At 34.9% G+C, this 25,688-nt stretch overlaps 1 protein-coding gene and 1 non-coding gene across 2 annotated transcripts; both read right to left on the reverse strand.

The window, feature by feature from the left end:
- Positions 1 to 401: 401 nt before the first annotated feature.
- LOC140044659 (pre-mRNA-processing-splicing factor 8) lies at positions 402 to 24,647 on the reverse strand. Its single transcript, XM_072089266.1, has 43 exons — positions 24,599 to 24,647; positions 23,558 to 23,732; positions 23,208 to 23,376; positions 21,776 to 21,940; positions 21,298 to 21,513; positions 20,657 to 20,869; positions 20,015 to 20,140; positions 19,506 to 19,611; positions 18,955 to 19,145; positions 18,450 to 18,569; positions 18,051 to 18,240; positions 17,764 to 17,883; positions 17,280 to 17,414; positions 16,724 to 16,933; positions 16,337 to 16,453; positions 16,024 to 16,230; positions 15,646 to 15,809; positions 15,201 to 15,327; positions 14,646 to 14,838; positions 14,307 to 14,494; positions 12,923 to 13,087; positions 12,628 to 12,701; positions 12,288 to 12,434; positions 11,419 to 11,746; positions 10,779 to 11,026; positions 10,403 to 10,582; positions 9,755 to 9,890; positions 8,634 to 8,803; positions 8,148 to 8,277; positions 7,798 to 7,944; positions 6,943 to 7,103; positions 6,392 to 6,583; positions 6,043 to 6,280; positions 5,506 to 5,634; positions 4,772 to 4,885; positions 4,456 to 4,629; positions 3,569 to 3,762; positions 3,248 to 3,411; positions 2,846 to 3,063; positions 2,431 to 2,571; positions 2,162 to 2,301; positions 1,836 to 2,038; positions 402 to 1,279 (listed from the first exon to the last, which is right to left on the reverse strand). Exons 2-43 carry the CDS (start codon positions 23,703 to 23,705, stop codon positions 1,125 to 1,127), a joined length of 7,053 nt encoding a protein of 2,350 aa, XP_071945367.1. The 5' UTR covers positions 23,706 to 23,732; positions 24,599 to 24,647; the 3' UTR covers positions 402 to 1,124.
- LOC140045719 (small nucleolar RNA R38) lies at positions 9,963 to 10,031 on the reverse strand. The gene has a single exon (XR_011844713.1). It is a non-coding gene; the product is annotated as a small nucleolar RNA R38 (small nucleolar RNA).
- Positions 24,648 to 25,688: the final 1,041 nt, after the last annotated feature.

Consider the following 25,688-nt stretch of genomic DNA (forward strand, 5'->3'; position numbering starts at 1 on the left):
CTCGAAGATGATACCGTATAGCCGTATTTGGTAGCTGATTTTGATGTGTATGCGACGTCATCCCGTCTTATGACGTCATTACAGCTTCTTTTGCTGTACCACGAGTATCGCACATTCGTGCTTGTTTATTTCTAATTGTTATCTATTTAAGGTCAGCATTTCGTTGGAAATTGACACTATTGATCAACAATAGGCCCGAGCATTGCGCAATGGGAAATTCACAATAACTGCTCTGCTACCGTGATCTAAATCCGAACGCCAAAGTTTTGCATGGCCTAGCATTAGACATTTAATACTTAATTTTTTCATACTATTTGTATAACATATTTGGCTCTTAATGAAATCTAAAAAGATGGACAAAAATATTAAAGAGAGAAATACGAAAGAAAGTGTATTTATTATCAATTCTCTAAAAACATACAGAACAAATGAAATAATGCAATAATAAAGTGTACAATGTCATTTCACTTTCGATAATTCTAAACATATTCTATTAAATATCCATGATTACTTAAAGTAATGCAAATAAAGAAATGTTCCGGTAATGGGTTTAATCTTATAACTTATAAATCCATCATTCTTATACCTTTTGATTCAGAATATTCATTGCCAAAAATGTTTAATTATCACAGTATCTACGACAATTAAAAAAAATAATACTAAGAAAAATGCATGTATTTACATTAGTATCAAAAGGCGATTTACAATACTTTCACTTACAGTTTCATGTCAATTATGATAAAATATTTGAATGTATTTTCAAAATTTCTTTAACAATCACTTTCGGCTTAAATTATCCAATTATAATTCAGATAAAGAATTAACTGTATATACATATTTCTATTAACATTCCTCAATAGTCATATACCATTATTCAGATTTGTTTAATCTTCCGACATTCTCATACATGAATCCTACAGATTACTTTATCCTGGCAAAAAATAATCCATATGAAATAACCATGATCGTACGCACAGCATGAAAGTCGACATCTATGCATATCTCAATTTCTTATAATTTGTGCTGACACAAGTTATTTCATATAGCTTTAGTAGCAATAGTTGACACTGTTAATTTATAATAAGGTTTTTTTTACCTACAAAAGCCTGGCATATTGGTGATGTCTATTTGTAAAGATCTTCTCTGTCACTGCTAGACATGTCACTCTCCTCTAATGTACTGAAGTTCAAAAAGTGAGATGGTCGATGAACTTCATGGTAGAATTCTTTTGGATTTGCTAATTGTAGGTCGAACCTCATACCAGCATCGTGACGTACACCTAGGAAAGATAAAATGATGCACAATTTCATTTTTAATTTTAAACACAAACTCTCTTTCCATGTCTGTATGTGGCCAAAAAACATGGTTAATAATGCATAATGAATCAAACAATATATCTGGGTGGCTGACTCTGGAACATACATACAAACCATTTACATTGCACCTTATCAAAACATTTCAAGGTGCATTACAAACAACTGAAACTAATGTTAAGCTCTGTCTACACCATCAAACTTTATGCGACAAAAAAAATGTGATGATCATGTCATATCACTACCATACTTGAGGGTATCACTACCATATTTGGGCACATCACACAGTTTTTGTCAAACTAGTTTGATAGTGTAGACCGAGCTTTAAGCAATGTTATGAAAAAATGATTTTAGAAGTTTTTAACTTAATATTTGATACTTCATGAATATGCCATGGAAGCATGTTCCACATACTTCTCTTAAACAGTGTTTTGACTTATACAAGCGACTTGTGTTTTATGCTTTCACTTTATATTATACAAGTATAAAAAAATATACTAAACAAAATTAACAACCACTTACCCATGAAATTGAAGTTCCAGGAGCCTGTAGATGGAACCATGAAGAAGCCGAGGAAACGATCGGACAACAACATCTGTACCTTCTCATAATGTGACGGCAGGTATCCTTTTGGATTATTACCCTTGTCTGTGTTTTGACGTCCCCATTCAAACCCACTGGGTGTTAATTTGTAGGCGGTCAAGGAACATGAGCCAGGAGTGAAACTGTGAAAATAAAGACACAGAGTCAGTGCTAGCTGGGTGGAAAAATGAAATTGGGAACTTTTTCATATCACTTAATTTCCGACTATTAATATAATTAAAAGTTACGTAAATCATTTACTCTACCTGCAAGTGATGACAATTGTTTTCTCTCCATCCCATGATGGGTTGTCTGCCATGATCTTAGCATGCGTGGTAACATCTTGTGGCGATAGTTGTGGCATCTCATTCGGTTGTGTGTGAATCCAACCTAAAGGTTCCATTTCCTGCAATGAACAAACTTACATTTTTTAACAGCAACAAAAATTAGTTACCAATTTATTTGTCGCACTAAAAACTCCAAATCAAAATAATTTTGTTTAAAAAAGGAAACAGATTATTGGTCACTGACTCACCATTAGGTATTCGTGTGATGGAAGCTGATTTGGTAGATGTACCGTTTGATGTGTACCCCATTGAGGAACCATGACGATACAACGAATCTCCTTAACTTGAGGGTTGTCAGGTGGGCTTACTCCATACAGGTACCCGGAAATCTAAAAACAAAATATGTTTATATTTATAATACAATGCCTTTATTTTTTATGAACAGGAAACCTTATTTGCCAGTACAATGCAATAGATTTAGCTAGAGAGGTACAGGGTTAGGTGAGAAACAAATAAAACTGTACTTCAGGTTTCTCAGATGGGTGGTATCTTCAAATTAGGCTGGGGGGATATCTTTAGGGTGTCCCAATTAAATCTATGGAAGCTGGTAGTTTATTGGTTGACATTAGTAAATTACAATACACACATATGTTTGTGCATTACCTGTGCACGCAAGTCAGAGATAACAATAAATTTCTTAAGCACGTTCTTTGGCAAGATGTACGTGTATCCAGTTTCTTTGATGTCGTCTGACGACACATAGATGTGATTGGTTCGTAAATGAAGGTTGGTGGCCGATATAGCACGTACACGCCATTCCGTTTTGGATGAGAATGTTGCGGTCTCATAGTTGCTCGTCGTTGAAGTTATAATTTCGTCACCTTTGAAAGCAAAAAACCAGGGATTATGAAAATATTCTTAACTGTATAACTTTTTAAGAGACGTCCAAGGCAACACTTTGTTGGGTCCCGAAAGTCTCCAACTTATTCAACTGTAATCAAAAATAAATTTCTTTATTCTAAAATTAGCTTTATTTCTGTTATTAAAATTAAAAACATCACTTACCATGTTTATTAACAGTCTTTGTCGTGGTAGCAGTAAGCTGGGACTGCTCCTTCGTCTGTTTCTCAATTTCTGCAATTTGTTGACGTTGTTGGGATGGAGCTGATATCTCCATGCCGAGAATGATGTCTCGGATTTCAGATTGGGTCAAGGAAGCAACGTTAACACTGAGGCAAAACAATAAATATATAATTGAGACTTTAGGGGGGAAAACCAATTAACTTTATTCTTGTTTGTTAGTAACATTCTTAGCAAAAACAATAAAATATAATAAAATTAACTAAATCTATGTTTGTATATCTTTTATATTTACAACAAACTTACTTGTTTTTCTTTCCATAATCGGCTAGGATCAGATCTTTGAGTTGAACTTCAACCTTGATCCATTCCTCATCAGTTAATGTTGGCCAGATGTGATGCGGTTCAGTGATCGTGGTTTTGTCTGGCTTTAAAATGACTTTGGTTCGATCATTATTTACATGAAGAGCACGGAGTATCAAGATGAGACGGGAAAATGCCTATCAAGGTTAAACAATTAATTTTATTGTAAAATATAGGTATAATAATCATGCAGCATAAAGAGCCTAAAGCTCACTATCAGACTAGTTTGACAAAAAAAGTGTGATGTGCCCAAATATGGTTATGATATGACATCATCATGTCCATATACACTTTTTTGTCACATAAAGTGATAGTGTAGACAGAGCTTTAGAGTAAAAGGTATATCAACTTGTTGCAGCTTAATACCAGGTCTAAGATGAGTTAACATCAGAGCCCAACGATGCTAGGCACTGCAATTGATTTAGCATTTCATTACGAACAGAAACGACACAATACAGTCAAATCTGCAGATACCAGAAAATGCAATTTTAATACAATTCAATCAAATTAAATTATCAATAGCATGGATTGTACTCCAACTCACAGTGAGTGACCTTTTAATAAAGGGTACTGGTGTAGCATACAATTACTCCCCACTATTTTTTTTTCCAGTAGCAAGATTTGCAATTCCAGTAACATGGACTAATCAATCGAATCAACATCCTATTGAGAATTCCACTCATTTCAGTTTTATGTTACGCTGAACAGATATGGTTCCAGCATTTTTAGTCATACGGTACAAATTGTAACTACCCATTTAATATGGACTAATGAGAATTTTGCTCATTACAGATATGGTTTCAGCATTTTTTGTGATTCAGTAAACTTACTGTGTATGATGAGATCGTCTTCAGCCAATCATCATAGAGGTTAAACAGCACCATCTGTGGTTCAGTAGCTTTCAGGATGAGGTCACCAAATTTCTCGACCTTCAGACAGGCTTGGAAGGGGAGTTGTAACTCACTGCCTTTGATGACAATGTTGGGGAAATCCAACAAATGTACCTGAAGTAAAGAAATAATAATTATACCTTTTATAAATAAAGTTTAAGGAAAAGCATTATCAACACAAGCCACTCTGTTATATATATTTGGTGGCTGAAGGACAAAGTTCCTGGATATAATAGGTTGAAATAACATGTCTGACCTCTAGTGGATCCAACATGCCTTTTCTTGTTACTATAATCTGTTTAGGTTGTTCCTCAACTGGCAGTGATCGAATCAAAGCGGCAACTTCTTCAGCTGTCTTCCACTTGGCCAACTAATAAAAACAAAACAACCATGATTCAACAAACTGCCAGATTTGTATTTACTAATGTACACACTTTCATTAATTATATTGTAACTTACAGATTAACAGATTGTTTGATTTGAATGCTTTGACAACTCTGTCCTCGCTAGGACACAACAATAACTTAGTCACAATGTAAGTAATTTGAGTCCTTGCATGGAGCCCTAATTTTAGCACAATATTTACAGGTTGTTGCAGCTTAATACCAGGTCTAAGATGTCTTATAACATCAGAGCCCAACGATGCTAGGCACTGCAATTAATTTAGCATTTTATAACGAACAGAAACGACACAATACAGTCAAATCTGCAGATACCAGAAAATGCATAGTAATTTGAGTCAGATTTAAATGTTTGTTTGACTTGCCATGGCCTGGACAGGTTAGGTTATAGACGGTCAGAAAGTACACAAAATATGTATACATTATAATCAAAGGCACTAGCATGGTCTGAAAGCCTTTATGGCAAAACTTACATTTGCATTATAGCATGATGCCCTTTACATTCATATATATTGTATCTTTAGATACATTTTAATATAAAGAACAAATCAGCCTTACAATAATACAAATTAATATTAATATCACTAACCTGTCCAAGACGTTTCTGACCAGCCCAGACTGAGGTGTGAATGATTTTGAGGAAAAGCTGTCCTGTTCTGGGGTTGAATATAAAAATAGCTCCATTGATGGGCTTTGTTGTCAAGTTACCTTCAAAAGTCTGGAAATAAAAAACAAATAATTTCACTGTTGTATAAATACATATAGTTTCTTTCCAGGATCTATTAGAGCCTTAAATATGATGTAGACACTTTTTTTTGTAATGTTTTTGTTTTTGAGTTCGTGTTGTGTCCGTTGGATATTGTGCTCCGCCAACAGAGCAAACAGAATTTCTATGTTTTTCCTAAAACAAATGATAATAAATGATACTTGACTTGACTTGACTTGATATAATGTTACCAAAGCTACTATAATCAAAAACTGCTTAAAATGACAAAATGCCACTTGGTTAAGAGGGTCAGATACTATCTAGCCTAAAGAGGCTATAATCATGGTTGATCACAAATAAAATGTATACATCATTCCCTCTTTTGCGTGTTTCTTAACATTATTACCGTAAATTGTTTACCTTATGAATGGTAACCCTGTACACATTAGTATCATCCACAAACCAGATGATCTGATTGGAGAAGAGTTCACCATAATTCTGTGATGAAAGGTAAGGTTCTGTAGGCTCTGAGGAGTAGAGCTGAAGGCCTTTACGGATACGTTCTCTCAAGACATACAAGGCTGGATTGGCCTTCATGATCTTGCCCATGGCTTGCTGGATGAGGGGCTTACAGCCTGGGTACCAGTTACCAAATGCACTGAAATAAAATAATATAAATTTCATTTGTCATTCAATGAGATTTTTTTTAAATTAAAAATATATCAGTAACAAAGAGCCATTTATGACCACTTGTATGCAAATTATTTACCTATGTAAATTATATGCAAGATCAATTGCAATCAGAGCACCAGTAGGGGATGGATATATACTCATGTTATCCGTTGTGTAGTCCAGGAATTTGGCTCTTGCGTATCGCTCAACATCATGGGAGTCATAATCGCCCCACCTCAACTGGACATCAAGCCAGTACTTTTGCGTTGTTGTGCTATCCATTGTATCCCTTCAGAAAAAAACACAAACAAAATTAAAACTATGAATTTGCAAATTATAAAAATAAACAAAATTATTCCCACAATAATAAAGGTTTAATTGGTCAGATGTTTTGCCCTACTCGGACGTAATTTGTACTTTATACTAAGTATATTGAGAACAAAATTCTCGGCTGGGACTCGAACCCACGACCTCCAGACCACTAGCCTGACGTTCATACCTCTAGACCACCGAGCTTGCGCTGAGGGCTAGGGGTTAGATTCGAGTAAGCAGCAGGTACTGCACCAACAGGATTTTAATTGTGTTTAGCTATACAATAAAGGTTTAGGTTTCGAAAAAAATAAACAAGCTATATTATGTATAACTTACTTAGAGTCTGCCAAGAGGGAAGGTCTTGATACATTCCATTTGTAAGAGGCAAAGAGAAGAATATCCGCGCAAGAGCTGTTCATCTTGTAGGACTTCCTGGGATGGATGGTCTCCTTCTGGACCGTCTCAATCTCTAGAGCATCTAACTCTTGATCAAATACCTACAATTCAAAAGTATCATTCAAAGATATCTATATATAAATTCAAGGTATTGAAAAAATGTCAATGCTGTGGGTATCAGTGCCTGGATCACAATGGAGATACAAATAAGCAACGTTAAATGTTTAATCAAAATGTAAAGTAAAACCCCCAACAGAATTTGCAGAACTTTTGGGGCAACACTTGTCCTCCTTCAATGCAAGATCTTATATAAGATATTATATAAAAGGTATAATATAGATATATATAAAACTTTTGATATAATTCAGAAACAGTGAATGAGAAATATCAGGGGAAAACACACAATACTGTGAGTTTTTGTCTACATTTTTCCAAAACATCTTTAGTATAGGCAATGAGGGTCAGATACTATCTAGCCTGAGAAGGCTATATCATGGATAATCACAAACAAATTGTATACATCATTCCCTCAATCACATCAAACTGCTACTCCCTCCAATTGGTTCACATGGCCCCATTCATACTTTTTTTAGACCAGTTCACAATACCATACAAGCTTGTTCTACACAATGGGTGCGGTCAGGGTTAATAATGTACTCTGGTAAGTTGGTTATCTACCCACCAAATTTTGCGATAATTGTCCCAGGATGCCAACTTAGCTGGTAAATAAACTAAGCCTAACGGGCCCAATATGACCAGTGAGGCTAAGAATAAACATTTGTAAAGATGACTTACCTGGCACAGATCCATGACAACACTTTCATGAACCTTCTGCCACAAATGAGCCCTGAAGATCTGAATCAGTGAGATTTTCAGAGTTGGAATCTTGCCATGCATAAAGATACCGGTCAAGTCCAACTGTACTTGAAAACCTACATATACCTGATAATAAACAAAACAAAAATTAGTAATTAATAAAATATTTCATACTTCCTGGGCAATAAACCAGGACACCACAAGCAAGAATGTTCCAAATTAAATTTTATTCATTAATTTTTCTCAAAGAGAAAGAAAACATTGAGAGAATGAGCTTAATTGATCTTACATAAATATTACTTTCCAATTTGTCACTATTTATCACTTACGTTAGCTCTGTTAATTGTTGGAGACCACCAGAGTGTGAATCGTCTGTTTGGAATCTGGTTCAAACCGGATCGCTGAGCATTTGTCAGCTTCTTGTATTTCATAGACTCCTCAAATCCACTAGCCTTCTCCCTGTAAATACGAATTGTTATAAACAGTGGATAGAATATTTCAGTAGCCAAAATGTTATTTCTATTAAAACAATTTTACAAAAAACAAGATGTTTTATGAATTAAATGCAATGTAGAGAACTGAATATTGAAATAATTATTTCATTTGTGCTTATTAGCATTGTTCCAGCTTGATACCAGGACTGAGGTGTGTAAGCACCATCAGTCCAACGATGCTAGGCGCTGGAATTAATTTAGCATTTTATTACGAACAGAAATGGCACAAACATCGCCAATCTGCAGATACCAGAAAATGCATCATTCAAGTTATTATTCAAGTTGTATTACTAATAAATCATTATAAAATAAATAACGTACCAGAAAAGACCTTCCCATGTTGGGAAGTACGTTCCTTTGAAGAGTGTGTGTTCCAGTATTCCCTCTACACCACCTAAAGCCTGGATCATATCTGTTCTGTAATTATTCAAGTTCCATAGCTTACCGTCATGTCTCTGGTGAGTCCACCAAAATGGATTTTGTTTTAGTACCTGTATATGAATAAATACAATAGAAATAAAACATGTACAATTAACAAAATCTTAACAGTTAAAACAACATCTCTGGCATATATTTCTTAAGTTCATTAGCTATAACAGAACACAGCAAACATTTCTTTGGAGGGATATATAACATTCTGCTCTTAGTCTTCTGATGCCTGTTTTGCTCCCGAAAACCTTTCTGAATTATTATCTTTCAAAGTGAGGAAAAGAGAACTGAGATCAAGCAATCAATGCTCTTGCACATTCCAAGGAGAAAACATAGCCGAGGAGATTGGATATTCAGTACTGCTGGGCTTAGGCTCTAGAACAATCTGCCTTTACTTATTAGGAAATCGACATATTTGGACAGTTTTAAGTCACTTTTAAAAATCACTTTTTCTGATTTTTCTTGTTGACAATGGAACAATTGATTGATATATGCATTACTTATCTACACACGGAGAATAGTACCTAGTGCTTCTATTGAGATGGACAAGACACTCAGCAATTGAAAAGTATTTTCTAATTATGCTAAATCCTAAATTATTGTTCTAACGAGGATCAGATACTATCTAGCCTCTAGAGGCTACATCATTGTTAAATCACATAATACAAGTATGCATCACTTCCTCTTTAAAGCCTTGTCTGCACTATCCAACTTTATGTGACAAAAAAAATGTGATGATCACATGATGATGTCATATAACTACCAAATTTGGACACGTCACACTTTTTTTGTCAAACTAGTTTGACAGTGTAGACAGAGTTTTAGATAAACAATTTCATATACCATGTAACAGTTCACAGATAATATAAATAGATATCCCAATATGTATACATAATTTCTATATATGGAAATTTCCAATAAAACTAGTTACATCAATCATGCACATCACGTGAATATGCAATAACAGAATATGCAAGAACAATAAAACATTATATCCACTCTTTTATTTTTACCTGGTACTGTTTGAAATCTGTCCTGACTCTCCAGCCTTTGTCATAAGCCAATGTGTGTCTGTCCTTCTGAAACAGAGTATTGATACGGGGAATTCCCCTATCCCATGAATCTTCCAAATCTTCCAGTGTCAAACGTCTGTAGAGGGAAAACAAAGATTACGTCTTAAAAAGGTAAAAAGTACAAGATTATCTATCCAAAGACAATGGAAAAAACCTCAGATATTTAGTATCCACATATATTTTTAAGACAGGGATAACAATATAATCATCGGTATATAATATAAAAGAAATAAATGTTACCATATATCTGCGGGTATAATCCCACCCCTTAATTTATGTTTGATTTCACAAACAGGCATATCTCCAAGTATAGTCCCAGTATTGACTTTTGGTCTGGATGTAGGCCTCGCTCAAGCCAGTTCAGATGAGATTTTACAAGAAATGCTTACCAATCGATTTTTTGTTCCTGAATCAGGTTTCCACGGGTATAGTCCCACCCCCCATAGTCGGCCCAATTTTGTGTTGTAGGTGTTTTGATTATACCAGAGGATATATGGTAATATAAATAAAATTTATTTTATATAAATTATTAGTTTTAAGAGCCAACTGTTTATCACAAGTATAATATGATATTGCTTTGTATGTTACCTGCTTTGGGCTGTAGCTTCCTGTCTCTTGAGGGCATACTCGGCCCATACTCGCTGTGAGTCAATGAACTCGCTTTCCCAGGGTTGGATGTAACGATACAAGTTTGGAATCAGCTGATCTTCATCGTGACTCATACCAGATCGGAAATGAGTGATGCCAACGTCTGTCTGTTGTGACCACCTAGCAATGGATTAAACAATATTTTTTAAATTCTCACCAAAAATTATTATCACATTGGCTAGCCAAAAAAAAAAGGTTTTGGGATATTTCATTGTATTGACTGATGATGTAGTAAATTAATTTGATTCTACTAATAGGAATTTTTAAATAACTAATTAATTTAATTCTACTAAAATAACTGCTAATAATTGCTAACCTTAAATCTGACTGTGGAATGAGTACATGTCCCATTGATAACATTCCAAGACCACCAAGCTCCTTTGGTGTGTAGAACACAACAGGTGGAAATCGACTAGGCATCTTGGAGTTAAGACCAATCTTAATACGTGTCTGTATCTTATTCTCACATTTGACAAGCAAGTCTAGAAGCTCTTGAGTATTGACGACAGCTTCACGGTAATATGTCATTAGGCCGATGAGGGCAGTGTTCCATTTGTTGACAATCTGTAAAACACAAATTTTTATGAAATGTGGTTTTTCATAATCGTGCTGAGAACATCTGAATTTAAATAAAGAATAACTCATTATAAAAATATCTTTTGTACAAGCTACCATTTCGCACATGAAATGATTAAAATCATTTTGTGAGAATAGATCCAACATTAAAGCTCTGTCTACACTAACAAATTTTATGTGATGTGCCCATATATGGACATGATGATGTCATATCACTACCATCTTTGGGAATACCACTACCATATTTGGGTACACTACACATTTTTGTCAAACTAATTTGATAGTGTAGACAGAGCTTTAGGCATTCTGGTGTAATTCACTACAGAAAATGAGTAGAAAACAATAGATTAACTTTTAATTTTTGAAAACGATAAACTAACCTTTGTAAAAGTGGTTGATCCTGAAGCCATCAGAATCTGTCTCACTCTATTGTGGAACTTTTGCATCGACTCATTATCCACCCGAAGGAAGCACTGAGCCGTACGTTCTTTGGTCACTTCATTCTGCAGATTCCACACACCATCTTTGTGCGTGAACTCGTCGTATGTAGATCTACATTTCGGCAGTATACGACACTCAAATCCACTCATGTTGAACAAAAGGTTGGGATTGTCTTTGCTGTAGACAGACACAAAGCTGTTTTCCCATTGGAAAGTGGTGATGGATCGTGGAAGACGGTTCTTCATATCCCAGAATACAGCTCTTCCTCTGATTAGTATAAAAATATACAAGACTATTTTTTAACACTATTTTTAATACAAAAAAATGTTTCTTTGTTCAGATAGAAGATTATCCCCCAAAACCGTGAAAAAATGAAGATTAATAAAAGCAGACTTTAAATAAGACTTTTTCAGTTTTAATAAAGTTATTCACTTCTGGAACAAAAAAAAAAATCAAAAAAATAATCATTTCACTTATAAAAAGACAAAAAGAAACGGTTAATTTTAACCAAAAACCATTGTCTAACCAGATCCAGTTTTTGGTCAATCCTCAATAACTATTACGTGAAATGGCATAATACAAAAAATTGAAAAAAATATTTTTTTAGGGGGACAATATAGCTATAAATAACTACAGTAAATAATATGATAGAATTTTTATTTTTTCCAATCTTTCTATAACACATTGCATTACCAACCAAAATACATTACTATATACAATTAGATAGAACTGGTAGAAGTTGTTTACCCTATACCTAGTTTAAAATCACTATTTGTAAAAAAAAAAGAAGATATAAACAAGCACTCACAAATTGACATCATGTTTCATAAGACGCATCCTGGCATCGCGTGGCCAGCACTTCTTGTTGTTGTAACCTACAATATTCTCGTTGTTAGGGTCTGGGTGTTCTGTCAAATACCGTTGGATCAGATCTCTGGCTTCTTCTGCCGAGAATCTAAGAACAAGATATCGCAAATATATCTTATAAATTACGTCCACATCAAATAGATTAATGAAGGCTCACTATATTAAAAGGTTGAATATGGTACACAAGATTTATATTAAATGATCGGTAAGCCAAATACAGATGACAGTACAGATGATTCAAAGAGTATGGCCTTACAAAAATGGATAGAAATAGACAATACCTGAAAAAAATGTGTACTCTGTCGATATATCTGGAATATAGCCTGATAGGATGTCCAGTTTCTGTGGCTACATCCTGAAAAAAAATTAATATTTATAACTAATAGTAGAACAGATGATAAATAAAAAAAGAAAATTGGGCTTATATAGCGCATTATACAAAGCCTCAATGCATTGTCCTCTTTGTATCTTTTTTTTTTATTTTCTAACTATCTGTTCAATTTTGTTGTGTGTGTGTGAAAAATAAATGAATGAATTATCCATAAAAAGAAAACTTATCAATAAGTTACCACTTACCTGGAATGAAAGAAAGTCGTTTGGACACTGCGGTGGACCGGTCATCTCACTTGCCCGATGCAAGCCTAGGCACAGTAGGTCCAGGACAAGTCCGTAAAACTGGACAATGAATGAAGCAAACTGTAAGCCACGGATGATTCCATATGAATTGGTATGGTTCATGTCCTGCAATTAAATATTGTAATAAAGTCAATTCCATATGAATTGGTATGGTTCATGTCCTGCAATTAAATATTGTAATAAAGTCAATTCCATATGAATTGGTATGGTTCATGTCCTGCAATTAAATATTGTAATAAAGTCAATTCCATATGAATTGGTATGGTTCATGTCCTGCAATTAAATATTGTAATAAAGTCAATTCCATATGAATTGGTATGGTTTATGTCCTGCAATTAAATATTGTAATAAAGTCAATTCCATATGAATTGGTATGGTTCATGTCCTGCAATTAAATATTGTAATAAAGTCAATTCCATATGAATTGGTATGGTTTATGTCCTGCAATTAAATATTGTAATAAAGTCAATTCCATATGAATTGGTATGGTTCATGTCCTGCAATTAAATATTGTAATAAAGTCAATTCCATATGAATTGGTATGGTTCATGTCCTGCAATTAAATATTGTAATAAAGTCAATTCCATATGAATTGGTATGGTTCATGTCCTGCAATTAAATATTGTAATAAAGTCAATTCCATATGAATTGGTATGGTTTATGTCCTGCAATTAAATATTGTAATAAAGTCAATTTCATATCAATTGGTATGGTTCATGTCCTGCAATTAAATATTGTAATAAAGTCAATTCCATATGAATTGGTATGGTTCATGTCCTGCAATTAAATATTGTAATAAAGTCAATTTCATATCAATTGGTATGGTTCATGTCCTGCAATTAAATATTGTAATAAAGTCAATTCCATATGAATTGGTATGGTTCATGTCCTGCAATTAAATATTGTAATAAAGTCAATTCCATATGAATTGGTATGGTTCATGTCCTGCAATTAAATATTGTAATAAAGTCAATTTCATATCAATTGGTATGGTTCATGTCCTGCAATTAAATATTGTAATAAATTCAATACTATACAATTATTTTTAAATGACGCAACTATAACTTCTGTTTTTGTCTTGGTAGTAAAACATTCACAAAGATATAAACAATTATTAAGAATGTTACATTTAAGTTAAGCACTGTTTTAAAAATAAGATTCTATAGCAAAAAACAGAAACCTAGAACTGTAGTGGTAACAACTCCACTACAGTAGCATTATTTAACATCTTCCAGGTCGGTACAATGTTACGCAAAATTTGGTCATAAAACATAAAGTAAACCAGGATTCAAAATTTATAATTTATCCAAATCAAAGAACAGACCTTGTAATTTATAACTACGTTGTTCTTTGCCGTCATGTAATCAGCAATATTGTGATCCACAATAAGACGCAACAGTCTGTTAAGTAACGTCAAATCAATTTTCTCGTACATCTTCTCAAATCTTGATTCCATCATAACATTGCACTCTCCTTCTGATGTCTCCCATACATCCTGTAGATTGTTGATACCTGCGAAATAAAATTATGATTATACAATCAGAATGTTGTGTAGTTTCTTTTCTAAATAAGACCATTCCAACACACATCCAAGCAGAAAACGTATAACTGGCTAGAGTGTCTTTCAGACCTGCTGACAATGCACGTTTATTGAAATCTTTACCTTGGCACCACTTGTACACCAGTTGTGGCGGCGGTTCAGTATCCGCTGGTTTGATCCATGGTGGAAACAGCCTTCGTTTGTCTGCTTCATACCACAAGTACTGATCTAGGTAAGCGTCTGTAATCTTCTCTAGAGGTTCGACGTCGTACACTGGCACAAGATGACTGTACAAGTCCATGAATTCTATTCCAACCTGTTATCAATGACAATTTTGTTTAGGGTTACATACTAAACTAGTGTAGTTGAGAACTAAAAGTCACTGTGGCTGTATTCACTATTCACACATAGGGCAAGGAAAACACTTACTCTTAAGAATGTCAAAAATGAATCTAAGGGAATACGGATTGATAACATGTAACAGCCAGAGTAACTAAATAAATTAAATGAAATTCAACATTAAAATAAGTTTTCTATCACAAGATTACAAAGTTTCAAATTCATTTTTACCATTAAAAACACATTCAAAATACCAGACTTTCTAGAAAAAACAGAGATAATTGGCCAGCCCAAAGGTGTCCAGTATTGGGAGAGTTGACTGTATAAGTTTATACATACCTCTTTGAAGGCTCTCTGTGTGAGCAAGTGACGTTTGATTCTGCTGAGCGCTTCGTGGGGATTATCATATGCCTGTTCAATTAACCCTAGCTCTTCACGCTGTGATTGATTTAAACGACTTTTAACACTGAAAAAAAAAACAATTAAAACCAAATTAATATAATACACTTAAGAATGTTACTATTTTACAGCAATTTACCTTCACCAGTCTTCCAAGATTAAAACATCACTAAGATATCACTCTAAAAATTCATTTTAACTCAATTTCTAAAATAGACTATACTAATATGTATTAAGCATGTTTTAACATTGTGCTTTAATTTGCCTAATGAAATGGTAAAAAAAGACAATATTAATGTATATTTTTGTTACATATATTTGTAGGAACGATGGCTCTGTTTTGTTCTTCCAGCATTAACTACACTTTCTTGCAAAAAGTACTTACCTGTATGCCTCTTTAAGCCTCTCTAGGGCAAGTATAAGCAGTTTAGTGTCATGCTTGTAGGACAGTGGGGGGAACGGGATGGGCGAGAATCTTCGACTCTCCAACCAATGCACTGTAGTGGTGTAGATTGCAACAGCTTCCTCAGCTGTGATATATGGACCGTCCTACAAAGAAAAAATACAAACTATATTAAAGGAATGTTTTTTGTTTCTTTAGACAAGATAGTTTACCATCTATGCTTTATGAAAGATTGTACAGCTGTCAGAGCTACCCTGGTAAAACGAATAAATAAATTGTTTATGGAAGTCTCTATACACTGTAGACAAGCTAGAAGACCGCATAGTACACATTTTATCAGCTTCAATAAGATATATATACCTTTAGGTAATTGTGTTGCCTCTCCTGTTCTGCTTTCAAGTACAGACGCGTCAGTCGACCAAGATTTTTCTTGCACACGGTCTTGTCGACAGTAGCGCCACGTCGGATACGTTCACGGTTGTAATGAGCCGTGTTGGTCCACCAATCGGCTTTAGATTTTACGTATCTTAGAATCATGTTTTCAATCGGAGACGGAAGTCCAGGTACCTAAAAAAAAGTGATCACAAATTAAAAATATATAAATGAAAAAAGAAAGTCTCACTCTATCCTAACTTTATTCTACTAAATACATTTTAGGAGGGATTTTTCTTACCTTCCATGGAATGTTAGCCTTCCAGCAGCGCCATGCTTCACTGAGATGCTGCAATATTGTCCTGGCTTTATTCTGCTTAATACCTTCTGGCATCATGTCGACAATGTCATGCATGACCTAAAAATCATGATAAAAAATATATTATTAGCCAATAATAAAAACTAACAAGTTTACTTTATTTCAGTTGATACAACAGTGGAGTCCGACCACAATGCCGCATGGAAAAAATTCTCAAAATGTTTACAGAAAGCTTAACATGTATTAGAGAAAATTAATTATCACCATTAGATATCACGTTTGCATTAGGTAATACCAATGACATGTGATGCGTAATTAACCAATCAAATTACAAGAATAATGTGTTATAAAAATTAATAAAATACTCACAGATGCTCTTAACTCAAGATCAAAATGGCTTTCAACACGTTGCTTAGTAACAGTCTTGGCTACACCCTTTGAGTGCCTTCCTTCGAACTGTCGCGACAGTAGATTTCCAAGCCATCGTTCTAAAAGGGGCGTGATGCCACGCATAAAGAATACCCACACACGCCAACCTGGTGTCCACATACCAACACCAGGGCCTTTGCCTACTGCACCCTGTTGGAGAGAACAGAGACAATCAATCTAGTTTTTAATACCAGAGATTTATAAAGCTCTGTCTACATTATCAAAAGTTATGTGATGTGCCTATATATGGACGTAGTGATGTCATATCATCACCATATTTAAGAATATCACTATCATATTTGCCACATAACACTTTTTTGTCAAATCAATTTGATTGTGTAGACAGAGCTTTAGTCTTTCTTTGAGACATCCATTTTTACAACTACCTCTATTGAAGCATGTTGATTGAGCGTTGAGGACACTCAACAGTTCTTTTCAGAACTACATACGTGGTGTACCACAATATCTTACTTCTATCTTGCTGTTTGTTACTTACTGTGTTAAACCTGTAGTAGATGACATGTTTCAAATCCTTACACATACGAATCTGCCTCATTAGTTTGTATTTGTATCGGTACATACCAGTCAGCTGACCTATGTGAGCAAAGATGTACTGTATCCCATCTGCCAACTGCCAAAAAACAACAAATAAAATGCAAGTAGATGAGAAAATATGTGAGAATGGTTGCAGTATACGCTTAGAATATTGGAGCATTTAAGCAACAAGACATTTGCTCTTATGGTCATCCATACCAGAATTCGTTATTTATCCTTTTAAGAAACCCTGAGTTAGATATCTTTAGTAATAATTTCCGTAAGTTTCGTAACATTGTTAGTAGTTTAGTTTAATGTTTGTTATTGTATATGTACGTGTTTGACTGTGTTCCCTCCTGTAAGTGGTGAACCATGAGCTCACTGTTGGTTGGGAAATGAATAAATAAAAATAAAATAAAAAAATGGTAAAATAAATTGAAACTTACTTGGAAAGCATCAACATTTCCCAGTCTGTACTGCACATGTGCATCGATTGTGAGTTTAGTCAAGCGTAGCACTTCACGACACAAATGAAAGGCGTTACCAAATCGAGACTTCTTTCTTTCCTAAAAATTTACCACAAACATTACATATACAGATAATATAAAACTACACAAAGGCATGTCATTTAAACAATAGCCAACTATGGAGAGCATTTCTTATTCAAGTATTCAAAATATGACTTAGAAAACCGACAGATCTCTTTATCTCAAGTATACTTCAGTAAACATACCTTGGTTGTAAGCGTCTTCACAGGCTTCAGGTTAAAGTTGTAATCCAAATGGAGGTAGTTCAAGTTCTTACGATGTATAAGCAGGTTTAACATGTTGTAGCCCTGCCGACATACTTGTAAACCAACCTCTACCCAGTCTAACGTTGTCGACTGGAAGAATTTAGTCGCCTTGAACGACCGAAACAAGTACCTAATACAAAAATAATTTATAATTTAAAATTCTATAAATTAAAACTTCATTTCTATCACAGGATTTATAATAATAATACTTTTAGGATTCTATATTAGTAGTACCCTGTGACAATTTGTAGTTTTTAAGAATTTTGCGACCTGTGTGACCTTAACACAAGTCTGGTTCTTTGAGTCTAGAGACAGGAAGAAGACAAAATGCTAACAAACCTTTTTTTCTGTGACTTAGGTGGTCTAGACTTCAATGCATTTAATACATAATACTTGAGAAGCTTCTGGTATGACACACGCACTTTGACTGGCTGACCTGCTGGACAATGCTCTTTGTACCTATCGAAAAAATGATTGATATAAGAATGTATGTGTATTGCATGTAATTGACACATGACTAATGTACATATTGCATGAACTCCTGTTATTATGTAATATGTTTATTTAAAGCACAATATGATATTGTTTGCTCTCTGTTCGTTCACAGATGGTTAAATGAGATAATTATATTATATATATATTATAATTTTTGCGTGCACTCTCTTTATGCTGTCTAGGCTCCTATAACAACTAAAATAACTACAGTACCCAATCTCATTGTAACAGTAGCCAGTATAATAATAATAGTTCTTATAGTGCACATAAGCTGGTTATCCTGTACAACCATTAACAGCTTCTGTAGCTTTGATAAAAGAAATGAAATTGGATTATAGTAGCAACATACCATGCTTTTACTAGTGGAATATCAATTGCCCTCTTTTGCCTTCCAGAGCGCAGATGGAACGGACGAGGTGCCCACAATAAAGCAATTCCATTCGCTGTGTTGTCGGTGTATAGAGGGCGATCTTGTAAAAATGGCTGACAGTAGTCTGGTAGCTCAAACTCCTCATCATCTTCAGGTAATGGTTCAAATGACTACAAAAAAAATCACACTAATTTTTACAAGATTTTTTTAAAAGAATCCTTATATGGAATCAATTAGAAGTTATTAGATGCCAAGAATTCTTGTGTTAATCATCATTCATTTGCTTATAAGAAAATGATTTAATTCTTAATTGCATCTTTTGTGTTTAACTGATGAGACTTTTTAATCAAACTTTAATATGAAACAGATTTTGATGCGACGCTTCACAGTCTGAATGGTAGTAGTATATCACCATAGTAAGCTATCAATACCTTTTTACAACATAATAATAAAACTTTATTTAATCACGGTAACACTTGTTCACCTCAATGGTGTTTTTCCACAAAACCGTAATACATCATACAACTTACTTTAACAGCATTTCTGTGTGATATGGGATTTATGAGAGGGTCAAAGTAGAAGGCTGGTAAATCAGGATCTTCCGTCTTGATAAACACAACACTTGGAGTGTGATACCTGAAAGACAGCAAGTAACAAGCTTATACACTAAATTAAAAAACAAAAAGATGCCATCCTGTTCGTCCAAACAAAAATATCCTGATATTGGACAACTCTGTAAGTTCCCCACAGTGTTGTCATATTATATATGTTTAATATTAGTCTGCAATTTCTCAAGTTGATGTCAGGCTCCAGAATTAAAATTAAATTGTACAATAGAAAAAGTAAGCACACAAAACAAGTAACATCTGCATAGGATGATATAAATTATACTTCAGACTCAATTGGTGGATTGTTTTTTCAATAACAAGTACAGTGTTGGATGGTTACATTACAACCACTGTCCATCCCAATGCTTTAGGTTCTCTATTGTACAAAATACAAACCCACTCTGGAGCCCGACTTTACCTGACAACCTTACCATGTGAGATGAACAAAGTGCGGCAGATTATTGTACAGGTACGGGAACGCAATCCTGTATTCCGTACGGATCTGCTGCCGGATGATGATTTTGTTAATGTCATTGAACTCATTCCAATCTTCGTCTCTGCAAAAAGAAAGGCTTGTTTTAAAAGTCTCAGGACATATAGTAATTAATGTACACATGTACATGCAAGGTATATGTACAAAACAACACTTCACATGCACGTAATCAAATCTTATTGTAACCAAGGAAATCTAACAACAGGGCACTGAGTTCGTCTTTCCAAGGTAGGAACTCGTAACAGACCTTTGATCCTATGTCTGACTGCGACAAATACCAACAGTACTGCACTATGTACATATTTCTCAGCGACGGGCGGTGTTATGAGGCATGGAACTGATCATGTCACAGCCACAGTTAAACTCTTTCATCTCTCGAGCTCAGCATCTGATGTTAGATTGCCTTGTTGTAACTAAGCTAGTACTATCATGTGATAGTATTGATGATGATCATGTTTACAGGATAAAACAAAATGATCTTAAAACAAAGAAAACTAACTAACTAACTAACTGGTAGATCTACAATTGGATAATATTAATAATTTTATCCAGTAACATTAACAACAAAATTAAAACTTACTGTAGGTTGACGTCCTTAACAAGTGGCTCAAACTTTGGTCCACCTGGAATAGCTTGGTTGAGTGCTTTGGACGTAAAGAATGACTTAAGATCAAATAAGTAATAGTAGTTATCATCTACTAGATCTGTTAAAAGCTGATTGGCTAATCGGTACAGTGTGGACATGATTGGTAAGGTCAAGTACCATTGTTTGTAGCTTGGCCCTTTCACAAGTCTGCAAAGAATAAAGACAAATTATATGCTTGGTTTATGTATACAGTACTGCATCACAAACATAATTTTGTGTACAGAACCAAACAGGTTGAATGCACATACTTAGAGAATACTTTGAATAGTTGCGATTGGGCAGCTGAATGTTGATGCTTTCTAGGGTGGGCTGGTTGCAGTAGTGAAAATGGTTGGTTGCAGTAGTGAACATTTAGAGAGGTCAAGAAGAAATTTAGCTTGGGTGACAATCAACTCTCAGACACATTTAAGCATGGCTAAAATATCGGTATGATTTTATGGGGGGGGGGGGGGGGGAATCTGATTCTTGGGGAATTTCCAGTAGTCAAGGAATCTGATTTTAGGAGAACTGACTTAAAAGGCGATAGAATTAACATTTAGAAATTAGGAAAATATATTTCTCCCCTGGTTCCTTACTTAGTCTCACTCAGTGGTTTATGATCATAGAACCATTCATGAACAGGACCATCTTCCTCCTCGTCCAGTTCCATTTGGATGGCTTCTAACGGTTCAACGTCCAACACATTGTCAGCATAGTCCAGCGGAGGTTCCTCATCATCAAACGGTGGGAACCTCATTCTTTTGAAGTGCCGTCGATCGCGCTTTTCACGTCTCATCATGATCCACATGGTTCTAGATGGTAGAAATTCAGAAACAATAAAATGGCTACAATAATAATATACGAATATAAATTTAATTGTTATCACTAAATAAAGCCTGTTGTTGTTGTTGTTGTGTTGTGTTGTAATAGATAAAGCTTGGTCAAACTATAAAACCCATTTTCGATGGAATTATTGTGATTGGACATCAAATTAAGCTCAGGCTTAATCTCACCACCCCTAGGCCTCCATTTCAAAATCCTGGATCCCCCATATAAACCTGCCTTTGCACTTACCCCCATTGTGCAATGTAGACTGGTTCAATCACTCTTGGTATTTCGTTGACAAAGGATATCGCACCCGTTATGTGGTAGAGTACAGAAACATCACGGATCTGTTCCCAAGGCATTGGCATGTTCTCCAATAGCTTCAATACAGCATGCGGCATGTACTTCAAGGCTCTGTTGAAATGCAATTATCAGATTATATTATACAGATATTGACTGCTTAGGGGTTAAATATAAGATTTGACATCCCCAAGGGAATGATATTAAGTTCGAGGAAATATATATTCCCCGAGAACTTAATATCATTCCCGAGGGGATGTCAAATCTTATATTTAACCGATATAAAAGGCAATATCTGTTATATTATATAGCCAAGAACAAGTCTGCTCGGTTGGGTGAAGCTAGGCTAGGCCTCCTATAGTATTTGTATTGTATTTTAACAAGCCTGCCTAGACCCCTTACCTTGCGAAGAATAATATACAGATAATTACTAATTAATGATTCCTTGGCAATAAAATATTCACTTAGGCCTAGGTCGTTTAAATTAACAGGAGAATTTCCATCAATAAGCCTATTAATAATAATATTATAATCAGGTAGGCCGAATAAACAATTCGGCGTCTTCTCTCTTTGAGCGAGGAGCAGAATCACCGGATGTTCAGCGCGTAGTAGTTACTAGGTTACTACCGTGAGTATTGACCAATCACAAACTGTGTTTCATCACATTTAGGGTGGACTAATAACAAATGAGGGCGCTATTTATGCATAGTTTAAATAGTTTAGATGATTAATTTCTTCAAGCAAGTTCCGTGGCGCAGCGGCTGAAGCGTTGTCTTGCGATGACATTGTCACTCCATCGCAAGTTCAAGACTCACTATATGACTTTTGTTTATTTATCGGCAACGCGAGTGTTGGCACACGAAAATTACACAGTCAATATCATCGTACTCGAGAATTTGTATGATTAATGGCAGGGGACACGATAATTACACGAAAATTACACAGTCAATATCATCGTTCTCGAGGATATATACGATTTACGATCCTCGCGGTGGTAGTCATGTGATGCAGTTTCAACCAATCACGTTCGCGTATTTACATAGGCTATGTAATATACACTATTATATCATTAACACCTATTAATACTTGCACTGATGAAGGGCTAGTGTTGCCCAAAAGCCCTGCCAATTTTTCTGGCTGTTTTACTTTATATCATTTTTGTATCTTTATTGAGATTCAGCCACTGATATCCAACGGCATTGTCATTTTTTCAGTAATTTTCCTTTGGACTATCATTATTAATTATAGATGTGCAGACGTATATAGATTATATACAGAGCTTACATATCATTATTAGGGGTTAGCCTAAAACTAAATATAAAGGTAGGTACATTATATTCTTATCGAAAAACATTCCTCACACGAAACTAAATTAATTTACCCTAAGTAAACTCTTTTGTCATGTCGAAACTTTCTGTTTGTCATGTCTCCATGGTCACGAATGATTTTGCGCACATGCTCAGGAGGCATGTCTTCTTTTTGAGCCTCCACAAATCCAAATTTGCGTTTCTCTGCATATCTTTTAGTCTGTAGCTGATGCCATTTTCTTGCTGTTACAGAATAAGAGAAATATTTTAATATTAAATTTGTTAAATCAAATGTTCAAACAATTATAAATTATATAAGTAATAATGAACTAACTATATTAAACATTTCTTGCTACATATTGACCACAAATATATTTGTTATTGTGCAGAATACATTTTATAAATAAAAACTACCTAGGCCTACCTTTTTCTTGTAGTTTTTCCTCTGACATGTAATCAGGTACAGGAGGTGGCTGTGGAGGTTGAGCTTGCATAGGCTGTCTAGCTCCAAATACTTGGAAGCCAGGTGGAAAGCCTGGCATACCTGGAGGCAATCCATAAGGAGCAGCCATCTTGTTGCTGGCTGTCACCTAAAAAGTCTTCAAATTAAATTTTCAAAAAAGTTAGTATTTTCGTAAGTAAATTAATGTCAATGATTTGATAGAGATACAGTACATCTTATATCCAGTGTTCTCCCGAAGCAGGTTTTGCCAGTAAGATGTGCTGGTTTAATATGATAAATTTTAAATTGGATAGGGAAAGTGCAATATTTTTTTTTACTTCTTCTTTGTATTTAAGTAGATTATCAATAATTCTGGACTAAGCTTAATTTGCCAGACTTGATTTCTATATTGGGAGAAAACTGTATTTAATTCATGGGTGTAGCAATATATCTATTATTATATGGTATATAGGCCTAGGCCTAGTAGCTTAATTATTATAGACCTGACCTAGTACTAAATGGCAAAATGAAATTCTCATATAGGCCTACTAGTACTACTACTAGTAGTACTAGGCCTAGCTAGGCATAAAAAACCCACATTCCATAAAATACTGTCCGACTGTGACTGTGTTAAAAATTGGTGGATAGAAATGCACTTTTTTTACTTTACCGACTAGCCTAACTGAATATAATAGACTGAAATAAACATGCATTTCACGTATAGGTCTAGGAAGAATGAATATCCACGCGGTTGGTTTTCCCGTAGGCCTAGACTCCTGCTGCTGCTTCAGTTAGTACAAACCATCGTTCTGGTCTTTTTGAAGTCGCCCGCCGGCTGCATGCTGAAAAAAGGAGACCTGCATGCTTGATGCTGCTGGCCTAGCTTTTATGTTTTAAGGTAGGTTAATTAGTATAGTTTTAGCTATTTACCAAAATGCACAAGATAAGCTTAATACTTGAAGAAAAGTAACATAATTTTATATAAATATTTATGCTATAATTGCCTTTTCTTTTCATACTTACACAACTCACTAACCGCTGCACTAACACAAAATGTCTACCAAGCGTGTTCCCAACGTTAATATGTTGCCAGTTCATAAATATGATTTACCCCAATCTTTAAAATTGTATTAAATATTTTTTACGCAAAAATTTCATTCAAACTGCTAATTATTTGATCGTGAATATAGTTTCATTCAATAAAAATGATACATTTTCATATATCAAGTATAAAATGAAAGAGTTATCAATAATAATCTTCAAAAACACCTAAATCAACCGCTTTACTGGAAATATTATAAAATGGGTAAACAGGGTAAATACCCAGGTATAGTATGTAGTTGTTTTTTGATAACAGAGAGCTATCACTTATGCCATCCTCGTATATAATTAATTTCGTACGGAAAATACATTTAATTGATAATATCAATAGGTAGAGTATCCTTCTTACAATTAATTATCAGTAATATATATAAATTTTTAAATGTTAGGGATATATTTTAAAATAACTATAAATAGATATATAATTAAACAAACTCAAGATGTTCTTTTCTGCCTGAAACCTAGGCCCTATAGGCCTCCTCCTCCTCTGTGCTCTCACTTCGTTCGTTTTGCTACCTGATCCGTGCAGGCCTAGGCTAGACTGGATATTATGATTGCAAGCCAAAAAGGTAGATTAGAAGCATATTTTATTGATTACCCATCATCAGTGTCACCCTTAACAGATAGTTAAGCTATATTTGTAGGTCATAGCTTATTTCAGACAATATTTTAGCCTCCAAAAAGGGCAGATTAGGCCTAGGCCTAGGCTAGGCCTAGGCTAGCCTTTTATTTTAGGCTAGGGCCAGGCCTAGCCTATTATAGCCTATAGGCCTCGCTAGAAAGAGGCTAGGGCCTAGGCCTAGTTAGGCTAGCATCTCGCTACTCTAGCTAGTAGTTTAGGCCTAGGTAGGCCTAGTACTACTAGCTAGGCTAGGCCTATATAGCCTAGCTAGCTAGGCCTACTAGGGCTAGCCTAGTCTTGCTAGGCCTAGAAAGAAGTAGTAGGCTACTACTACTAGCTAGGCTAGGCTACTAGGCCCACCTGGTTAGGCCCTACTAGGGAACTGGTAGG

The sequence above is a fragment of the Antedon mediterranea genome, chromosome 3 (genome assembly GCF_964355755.1).
Source record: "Antedon mediterranea chromosome 3, ecAntMedi1.1, whole genome shotgun sequence".
Lineage (NCBI taxonomy): Eukaryota > Metazoa > Echinodermata > Crinoidea > Comatulida > Antedonidae > Antedon > Antedon mediterranea.